We start from the raw sequence: 9,798 nt of genomic DNA, 5'->3' as shown, positions 1-9,798 counted from the left end.
TGACCTAAGAGAATGAGATTAGAGTAAACTAAAAAACTAAAAAAATAAAAAGATTAATAAAACAAACACCCTAAATATTTTTCCAAATGGGCTCTCTGATTTTTTGTAAAGATTTTGAAGAGTAATAAAGGTTTTTTGGTTTCAAAAAAATATATTTTGAATAGAGTGTTGCTATTTACCTGAAAATAAAACATTTCCTTATCAACGCTCAATTATGAAATGACCTGGAGAATTATTACAAATTTTTCTATTGGATTTTTCATCACCCGCTGTTGAGCAACATAACGGCTACATTTCCTTTTCTGCCAGATGTCATCATTCAAAAAGGTCGGTGCATCTAAGCTCTCATCTCGACCGTCGATCAGAAACCCCACTCCCAAAAAGAAGAAGAAGAATCCGATGAATATACAGACTGAGTTTTCTTCATGCTCGAGTGTATAGTCAATTAGACCGTTATTCTTCTCCTCCACCTAAACGACAACTACACAACCCTCTGTAAATTCACCCTAATATCAGCCTACCAGACTCCTCTCCTCTCCTCCTCTCTTCCCACATTTGGCAGCCATGGCCGTCACTCGTGCTGCCGCTAACTGGAAGAAGCTAATGAAACTCTCTCTTTCCGTTTTCGGCCTTGGCTTTAATTCCTCGAAATGGTACATTTCTTAGCATACTCTCATTTTGATTCTCGATCGCGCATTTGGCTGTTTATGTGTTAATTAATTGTATGTGTGTGTGTTTGGGTGTTGGAAATAGCAAAACTGCGGCGAAGATGGCTGTGGCGAGGATAAAGCTACTGAGAAATAAAAGACAGGTTGTTGTGAGGCAGATGAGGAGAGATATTGCTTTGCTTCTCGAGTCTCGTCAAGATGCTACTGCTCGTATTCGGGTACTTATTTTTTTTTTTCTCTTCTTATGATGTTGAAATATGGGAATTGGGGATTGTTTATAGTCTAATGATTAATTAGGGTTCGGATTTTGTCTATTGTGGTTGCTTGATCTCTATAAGATTATTGTGAACTGATTGTGTTCTTGTGAGATTTCACTACAAAAGTAGTTTGTAACTTTTACCTCCAAAGTCAATTGATTAATTTTCATTGTGTTTCCATTTATGTAGATGGTTTTCGTTTCAATTGAATGTAGCTCTTTGTTTAATGGGTGGATTTGAGTTGCAATTTGCTGAACTTTGATGACTATAAACAGGCAATGGAGGTTCTAACTTCTATATGACCTACATTTTGTGATGTCTTGCTAGCAGTAGGAATCCTTGAATGATTCGGCCTGTATTTAGCAGAATTTTGAAATGCCAGAATTTGATATGAGAGCATATAATGAATTGTGGCAACATTTATGCTCTTGTCAGGAATTGTTAAAATCAGACTGTTTAAGATTTCTGTTAACTTTTTTTCCATACTTCATATTGCCCCTAAGCCGCTGGCTTATTTTTCTCCAGAACATGAACAGTAATATAAGGCATCCAAAAACACACTCCCAATTTAAATGCTGAAGCTCTGAGAACAGCTATGTGTATTTTATAATTTAGTTGTTTCTAAAACATATATCAATGAGGCTTGTTTCCAAAAATTATGTGAGAAATACCCTTGCATTGGCTGCAGATACTTAGGTACCTATCTCTATAATTTACGTTTTCCAATGTTTCAAACTTTTCTTCCATGATCAATTAACTGTACTCTTTGATCTGGTACGTGGAATAGGAACTTGGTAATGGCACGACCAAGAATATGCTTTGTAGAAACTATAGTTCTCACATGTTATATTCGATCATGCAAACAAGTAAATGACATAACCTGCAAATAAGTTTCACGTCTTTGTAGGTTGAGCATGTCATACGAGAACAGAATGTTTTGGCTGCAAATGAGTTCGTTGAGCTCTTCTGTGAGTTGGTTGTGTCCAGACTTGCAATTATTGTGAAACGAAGGTGAGAATATAAGAATATGTTTATTACATTTCATTCATAGCCTAGGTTCTGAATGCATATTGATTACTATTTCTGCAGAGAATGCCCGGAAGACCTTAAGGAGGGGATTGCTAGTTTAATATTTGCAGCCCCTAGATGTGCTGAAATTCCAGAATTGTTGGCACTTGTGAAGATATTTGAGAAGAAATATGGGAAAGATTTTGTGTCTGCAGCCACTGATCTACGACCCAATGCTGGTGTAAATCGCATGGTAAGCAGAATGTAGCTGCAATGACAGATGCATTATCGATAAACATATAGAATTTTAGAGCTGTACTTTGGAAGCTTCAAATCTAAGCATTTCTTGTTCGTTTGAACGAGAATGATTTCATTTACTCATGAATCGTTTCACTGGTTGTAGTTAATTGACAAGCTTTCTGTTAGAACCCCATCTGGTGAAGTGAAGTTGAAAGTCTTGAAAGAAATTGCAAAGGAATACCAGATAGATTGGGATACAACAGAATCTGAAAAGGAGCTTCTCAAGGCTCCAGAGGAGCGAATAGTGAGTTAATCACAGGCATTTCCCTTTTGTTCTTTCTTCAGTTTATATGCAAACTTAACTTACATAAGATACTTCCTTTTTTGCCTTTAATCAGGAGGGACCTAATAATTTTGTCAGTGCTTCAAGTCGTCCCGTGAAGCAAATTCCAAATGACGCTGTTGAGATGAATAAACAAACTATAAAGTAAGTTATTTAATATATCTTCTCCGTGAGTCAGAAGTTTTCCTGCTTATTCTTTGTTGACAGACATTTTGTTGTCCTCTCCAGATCACCGAAACAAAGAGGAATACAGTTCGAAAGCACTTCATCCGCTGCTGAAGCAGCTGCAGAATGTGCTAAGCAAGCAATTGCTGCTGCACATGCCGCTGCTTATCTAGCCAACAAGGACTTAAATCAGACCCCTCCACAACCTGGTTTTGGCTCAGGCATCAATAATCCCGGATTCGGAATGCTTTCCCCCAATTCAATGGATTATCAGCGTAACGGCCCTGGGATGATGCATGGAAGTAAAGGTTATAACGGATCAGATTATACAAGCAGTGAGGAAGCAACAGTGCAGATGGATGATGAAGAAATCTACAGGAGACATAGCTACAATGTGACGACAAAGCCACTCCAGATGGACAGTCGGAACGTCAACAGGAGACACAGCTACAATTCAAACATAAAGTTTGATGAATCAGACTGTGATGAAGAGATTGAAATGGAAGAATCTGTAGCTGGAGTTAATCCACCACCACCTACACGGCCTCCACCACGTGTACCTTCGCCTCATGCGGTTCATCCTAAATTGCCAGATTACGATGAATTGGCTGCTCGCTTTGAAGCTCTCAAGCATCAGAGGTCAAAAAAGTAGAGTTTCAAATTATTCTGCTTCATTTTTTGTTGGCTCTCCCCAGTCTCAGCCTTAGCATGGTATGGATGATCCTTCTATAAAATAAAAATTGCAAACGATATAAATTCTTTTCTGTAATATCCATGAAATAAAATGTAAGTGATGTTTTCTTTTTATGTTTACTTTGTTCTCGATGATTTCTTGTTGTTGTTTGTTAATAATTTTTCGGTCATAAAATAAATTTTAATAAAAGATTTTTCTCGAAAAAAGCTTCATGTTTCTAGCCTTGTAATATTAGTTTTACAGTAACTAATTAACTGGGACATGTTTTACTGAGATTCAAAGGTCTCATATAGTTAACTAAATTTAGCATATTCAAAGATCTTTTACCACGAAACAAGGCTAAATGATCTCCTAAAACAGTTACTAAATTTAGTACAGGAAAACAAAATTTTCTTAAATAATTTAGTTAATTAATTAAGAAAAAGTACTAATTTACCCTTTGTTATTTTTCATTTTATTTTTCCTAAATGAACTTTTTTTAATGATAAAACATCAGTTACTCAAAGAAAGAGAAAAGTTTCCTCATCAAAACAACTTCAGTTTCAAATACCAAAACATTGATCCTATAAAATCAATGAGATGGAAATTTGTGCTTTGCAGATTCAAAATTGAAACTAGACAATTTATTATGATGAATCTGTAGATTGGAAAATATATTCTTCTGAATTCTTTTCTGCATTTTGGATGTTCATATCAGTTTTGCCTCTTTTGAATGAATTCAAAGGAGAACATATTCATTTCTATAGCTTGTGAATGTGCAAATCTGTTTGATGATTGAATATGGAAACGAGAATTGAGATCGTTTTTACATCTTTGAATCTGTTCAATTCATCTAGCATTTGATCTTTTAGAAAACTATTGAAAATTTGCAATGCCTAAAATGGGCGAAACTAGTGAGAGAATTAGAGCTCCAGATCCTGTAATGCTATCAAGTTTTTCGTCTACTGCTGCATCCGAACCTGATCCTGGTTCGGGCCGATCATCTCTTTCCCTATGTGGTTCATCATCACCATCTTGGGTACCACTTCTTACACAATCTTCAGAGGTACATGGAAATAATGTAGACATCTCAACAGCACAAGAATTGCAAACAACTCTGGAAGAAGGCTCTCCTGAAATAAGGCAATCAAGTCAGTTTTACAGCCCGGTGAGGACAGCTTTTCGCCTCACAAAATTCGATCTTCAGAAAGACTACTGCATTGCTGATAATTCAGATAGCGAAAAGAAATACTATGCTGCATTTCACATTCTGTGTTCCGGAATTGGTGTCCAAGCCCTTGTTCTCCCTACATCCTTCACTTATCTCGGCTGGTACGTACCAATCCTCGCCTTTTACCATTTCATCTACTTGCAACAATTTAATATGCAGTTTCTATTGATTTCAGGAAATGGGGTATAATAATTTTGTCTATCGGATTCTTATGGCAATTCTATACTCTATGGTTACTAATTCAGCTACACGAATGCTACGAAACCGGAATGAGATATAGCAGCTACCTTGATCTCATTACTTCAGCATTCGGTATGATCATAACATTGTGTAAAATGATATTAACTTGTGTTCATCAGACTGATAATAATGCTGGAGTGTTTTTATGTCTCAGGCGAAAAGAAAGCGAGGATGTTGTTATCATTTCCTCTCCTTTACTTATCAGGAGGAAGTTGTTCTGTTCTAATAATTGTCGGCGGATCAGCATCCAAAATATTCTTCGATATCATATGCGGAGCTGCTTGTTCGAAGAAATTGACAGAAGTTGAATGGTACTTAGTGTTCACAACTGCAGCTGTGCTAGTGTCACAGCTGCCAGACCTGAATTCTATAGTAGGAGTCTCCTTGACAGGAGCAGTAACAGCAATCGGGTATTGCGCGGCGATTTGGTTAATGTCCATTGCATATGGCAGCTTGCCAGAGGTATCTTATGATCCTATAAAAGCAGACAGCTTGACTGAAAATGTATTTGGTGTTCTTATATCAATTGGGATTATTGCTTTTGCTTTCAGAGGCCATAATCTGATTCTTGAAATTCAGGTACATGTCCTACTTTTTACTTGTTGCACGGAAATTATTCGTTTCTTTTCCTGTTTGATCACCGTATCCTAGCTAAATTTTCTTAGAAATAATGTTTCCCAGTGTTTTTGTTTCCGTTTCCATTATTGTATCCTAACTAAATATTCTTAGAAATAAAGTTTCCCGATGTCCGTTTCCGTTTCCATATTGATGCTTCATTTTTAGGGTCAATGATTTGAATTTGTATTGCAGAGTACAATTCCTGCTGATCAGAAACTTGAATCTCTTGTTTCAATGTGGAAAGGGCTAAAGGTTGCATACACGGTTATAGCCTTGTGCTTATTTCCACTTGCAATTGGTGGTTATTGGGCTTATGGATCTCAGGTAAACATTTTAGTAAAAGCTTTTCTGTTTTACGATGTCGTAATGTGATACGTAAAAGTCAATCCTTTCCAACTTGTCTGGTTACTATTCCGGTGACTATACTAAGGTGTCACGATTAATTAATTACATGTCTTACCTGGTTGTAAGTGAGCCAAGCCTCGATAAAAATTCGACCGTATTCGGCTCGATTTATAGATGAGCTGCTTGAGCACGATTTTGAAGCTCGGTTCGTAAATGAGCCGAGTTTGAGCACGATTTTGAGGCTCGGTTTGTAAATGAGATCACCGAAACTCAGTTCGAAAGCTCGCGAACAACCTCGACTATAGATTCGTGAACAAGCTCATAAACAAGCTCAATTATAATTCCATGTGTTATGATTAACTAGTTACATGTCTTATCATTAGGGCTCTCAATGAACCGAGCTGCATTCGGCTCGATTTATAAACGAGTGGAGCTTGAGCACGATTTTGAGGCTTGGTTTGTAAACAAGCTGAGCTTGAGCATGGCGAAACGCGCCTCAAAAGCTCGTAAGCAGGCTCAGTTACATATTCGTGAATAAGCTTGTAAACTCCATTATAATGTTCATGAACAGGGTCCTGAACAAGCTTTCTATTTTCTTTTTTTAATAATAGTATTCCTATAAAGAGAAAATGTAAAACCACATAGCTTTGTAGATTTCAAAAGTACGTAGCTTATGAGCATGCATAATCAATGAGGTGTTCATGAGCAAAGTTCATAAACCGAATTACTCGTGAACAATAAACTACTTGTTCACGAGCTGCTCATGATCAGATAATTTTCTTAATAAACCGAACTCAAACATGATGTTGAGCTCGAGCCCAAGCTCATTCACTTTCTTCCGAGCGAGCATGAACAGGCCAACGTTTGGCTCGACTCAGCCTGATTACAACCCTACTTAGCGTCAAATCACAGAGTTTATTTATTTATTTAATGTTGATATTAATATACAACTAAGTGATTGTATTATTTGAAAGTTGACAGATGCCATTAGATGAAGGTATGCTAGCAGCATTATACAAGTTCCATTCACATGACCATTCAAAGTTTGTACTTGGGGTTATAAGCTTATTCATCATAATCAATTCATTAATCTCCTTCCAAATCTATGGAATGCCAAACTACGAAGAACTCGAGTCGATATACACGAGCCGAAAACATAGGCCATGCCCGTTATGGCTCAAGGCGTTGATTCGAACGCTATTCGGTTACTCGAACATGTTCCCAACATTGACAAATCCAATAGTAGGAAGTGTTGCAGCCATGGCTGGATCAATGGGGATGCCTGTGACTCTAGTGCATCCTTGCTTCTTATGGCTTAAGATTAAGAAACCAAGGATGTTTAGTAGAATGTGGTTCATAAATTGGGCACTTGGGGTTTCAGGGATTTGCTTGACTTTACTTGTTTTGGTAGCATCTATTTATTTTGTACTTAAAATTGGTCATATACTATGATATTATACAAGGTACTAATATACATTTATATATGGTGAGCCTAAGAGGTCTTTTCTCATTGTATTGAACTTTTTTTTTTTTGTTCTTAAAAAAAGAGAGTCAATGTTTTATCCACTAAATTATAAATTAGGATCGTAAATGAGCTGAGTTACTAATGAACGGCTCAATTTATAAACGAGATGAATGTGAGCATAGCGAAACTTGACTTGTTAATGTTCGTAAACAAGCTCGATTATAATGTTTATGAACAGACTTGTGAGCATGCTCAGTTCGATTATTTTCTTAATAATAGTATTCTATGAAGAGGGAAATGTAAAATTCAAATAAGATTGAAACTCTATCTTAATGAGTTATGTAGTTTTGTGAAATTATGCAGTTTTGCTCGTGAGCTTACTGATGAAGATAATTAACAAGTTGAACTTGAGCATAACGAAACTTGACTACAAACGTCTTAAGAAGTTCAATTATAAGTTCGTGAACAAGTTCATGCAAGTTCGATTATCATGTTCATATGTAGTTTTATGTTAAAAAAATTCAAATGAGATTGGAAACTCTATCTTAATGAGCTATGTAATTTTGTAAAATTATGTAGTTTTACTTGTGAGTTTACTAATGAACATAATTAATGAGATGTTCACGAGTAAATTTCATGAACAGAATCAACCAGTTACTTGCGAGCACATTTCGTGAACAAATAAAAGAGTTGAGCTTTGGTAGATGAAACAATTTTAGTTAGTTTTTTTTTTTTTTTTTTTTTTTGTATCTGCTCAAGTTTCACTAGCATCCAGGTGTAACAATTTTAGTTTTTTAAAAAACATAGGAAACGAAAACGTAGGAAACATGTAAATATTAAAAATATAGAGGCATATTTATAAATATTAAAAATATAGAGGCATATTTATAAATATTAAAAAGTATAATAAAAAATGCTATAACAAATATATATTAAAAAAACAGCACTACAGACATCCACTAGTATTAAGATGCTATAACAAATTTATATTAAAATTAGCACTACAGATCCACAACTCAACAATCAAACCTTCTAGAAGTCTCCTCCATCGTAGTCAAGATGACACACAAACAAAAGAGGAACAAATCAACATTAGTATAACGCAGCAGAAGACGAAGAGGAAAACGAAGAAGAAGAAGAAGGCGAAGAAGATACCTGGGTCTGAACTCTGGTATTCGAATAGGTTTTACAGAGTTGAGATTTGGAAACGCGTTTCTAATTTTCCTTATTTACAGAAACGTGTCCGGAAACGGTTCGTTTCCGTTTCCGGACGTTTCCGTTTCCCACATCTTGTGGAAACGTAGAAACGTTGATCAATCAACGTTTCCGTGCTTCATAGGTAACTGAATTTAGTGTTAGTATTGTACGATTTTATATGTGAAATATAAATTTGTTCTCACTCAATAACCATAAAGCTAAATTTGCACCTTAAATGACGTAGACATGGGACCGATTAACATAAAAATGTCTTCTATTGGATTTGTCGCTAATATAGTGTACATTTGCTTTATCTACAAAACGTTAATGTTAACGTTGCATGCTTTTATATATGAAGTCTAAATTTGTTCTCCTTCAATAATCATATGATGACATTTTTAATTTTGATGCGAGTAAGAACATATAAAATTTGGACTGATTTTAATTGAAAAACTTATAAAACAATTGATCATTAATTTTGATGCGAGTGAGAACATATAAAATTTGGACTGATTTTAATTGAAAAACTTATAAAACAATTGATCATTTGCAAAGTTTAAGGGCTAATTTGTTATTTTTGTAACCCTCGGGCTTGATAGGGTTTGGATATCCACCAAACCCTATTTAGATTCACATCAAACGGACTAAGTTTCGACAAGTAAAATTAGTACAGATCTTGCTAGCAGATTATGATAGTCTTATGTAAATTAATTGAACAATTGAAAATAAATATAACCGTTGAACCTCTAACCTCCCTTTTTTTCCTGGTTCTTAGACCGGTCTAATTTTGACAACAATTTAAATTTTGAAGTTGAGTACCCTTAATGCAATAAGAACAAAGTTGAATGGTTATGAGTATAATTAGCCAAGATCTAAATATACTCTTAGAAATCTGGGTAAAATGCATTGAAGCTCATTAAAGTTTGAGGTATATTTCATAAAAGTTATTAATTGTTTTTTTTATAAATAAAATCACCAAACTTTACAGTTTGACATCAATTGTCATTCTGAATCAGGATAATCAAAATTATGTGTCTTTGATTGTTAAAAAAAAAAAGTATCAGCATTTTCTTAACAAACAGACAAGGTATAGTTATGTGAGGATTCTATTAACATGATTTCAAATTATTATAAAGTTTGTTTGCTGAATATAATTCCTCATGATCTCAGAGTATCCAACGTTGTTTGTTTCAATTTTACCCCTAATATCTAAAATGGTGCAATTTTACCCCTAATGTTTGTAGCCAAGAACAATTTTATCCCTAACCTTGATAAATTGGATCAATTTCAGACACTATTATAAAATACAATCATTTTTTCTTTATTTTGCACCAATTGCATATCAATT

At 35.1% G+C, this 9,798-nt stretch overlaps 2 protein-coding genes across 3 annotated transcripts; both read left to right on the top strand.

The window, feature by feature from the left end:
* Nucleotides 1–362: 362 nt before the first annotated feature.
* LOC136209894 (uncharacterized) lies at nucleotides 363–3,494 on the top strand. The gene is made up of 7 exons (XM_066001518.1): nucleotides 363–653; nucleotides 754–886; nucleotides 1,833–1,936; nucleotides 2,015–2,186; nucleotides 2,337–2,477; nucleotides 2,572–2,660; nucleotides 2,745–3,494. Exons 1-7 carry the CDS (start codon nucleotides 565–567, stop codon nucleotides 3,331–3,333), a joined length of 1,317 nt encoding a protein of 438 aa, XP_065857590.1. The 5' UTR covers nucleotides 363–564; the 3' UTR covers nucleotides 3,334–3,494.
* Nucleotides 3,495–3,628: 134 nt separating this feature from the next.
* Nucleotides 3,629–7,245, top strand: LOC136209893 (lysine histidine transporter-like 8). Of its 2 annotated transcripts, none has more exons than XM_066001516.1 (5): nucleotides 3,629–4,686; nucleotides 4,761–4,897; nucleotides 4,980–5,404; nucleotides 5,636–5,767; nucleotides 6,770–7,245. In XM_066001516.1, exons 1-5 carry the CDS (start codon nucleotides 4,247–4,249, stop codon nucleotides 7,238–7,240), a joined length of 1,605 nt encoding a protein of 534 aa, XP_065857588.1. In that variant the 5' UTR covers nucleotides 3,629–4,246; the 3' UTR covers nucleotides 7,241–7,245. The 2 variants fall into 2 exon arrangements, with proteins under 2 accessions (XP_065857588.1, XP_065857589.1); XM_066001517.1 differs by having other exon boundaries at nucleotides 6,763–6,917.
* The last annotated feature ends 2,553 nt before the right edge of the window (nucleotides 7,246–9,798 follow it).

This window comes from Euphorbia lathyris, chromosome 10 (genome assembly GCF_963576675.1).
Source record: "Euphorbia lathyris chromosome 10, ddEupLath1.1, whole genome shotgun sequence".
Taxonomy (NCBI): domain Eukaryota; kingdom Viridiplantae; phylum Streptophyta; class Magnoliopsida; order Malpighiales; family Euphorbiaceae; genus Euphorbia; species Euphorbia lathyris.
This window is presented reverse-complemented; position numbering and strand designations above follow the sequence as displayed.

What these genes read in the sequence shown, in the direction of transcription:
- LOC136209893 (XM_066001516.1), top strand. Translation starts at nt 4,247, where the DNA reads ATGCCTAAAATGGGCGAAACTAGTGAGAGAATTAGAGCTCCAGATCCT. An exon ending in TCCTTCACTTATCTCGGCTG is followed by an intron (nt 4,687 to 4,760) that starts GTACGTACCAAT and finishes TATTGATTTCAG; the next exon opens with GAAATGGGGTATAATAATTT. An exon ending in ATTGGGCTTATGGATCTCAG is followed by an intron (nt 5,768 to 6,769) that starts GTAAACATTTTA and finishes GAAAGTTGACAG; the next exon opens with ATGCCATTAGATGAAGGTAT.
- LOC136209894 (XM_066001518.1), top strand. Translation starts at nt 565, where the DNA reads ATGGCCGTCACTCGTGCTGCCGCTAACTGGAAGAAGCTAATGAAACTC. An exon ending in GCAATTATTGTGAAACGAAG is followed by an intron (nt 1,937 to 2,014) that starts GTGAGAATATAA and finishes CTATTTCTGCAG; the next exon opens with AGAATGCCCGGAAGACCTTA. An exon ending in ATGAATAAACAAACTATAAA is followed by an intron (nt 2,661 to 2,744) that starts GTAAGTTATTTA and finishes TGTCCTCTCCAG; the next exon opens with ATCACCGAAACAAAGAGGAA.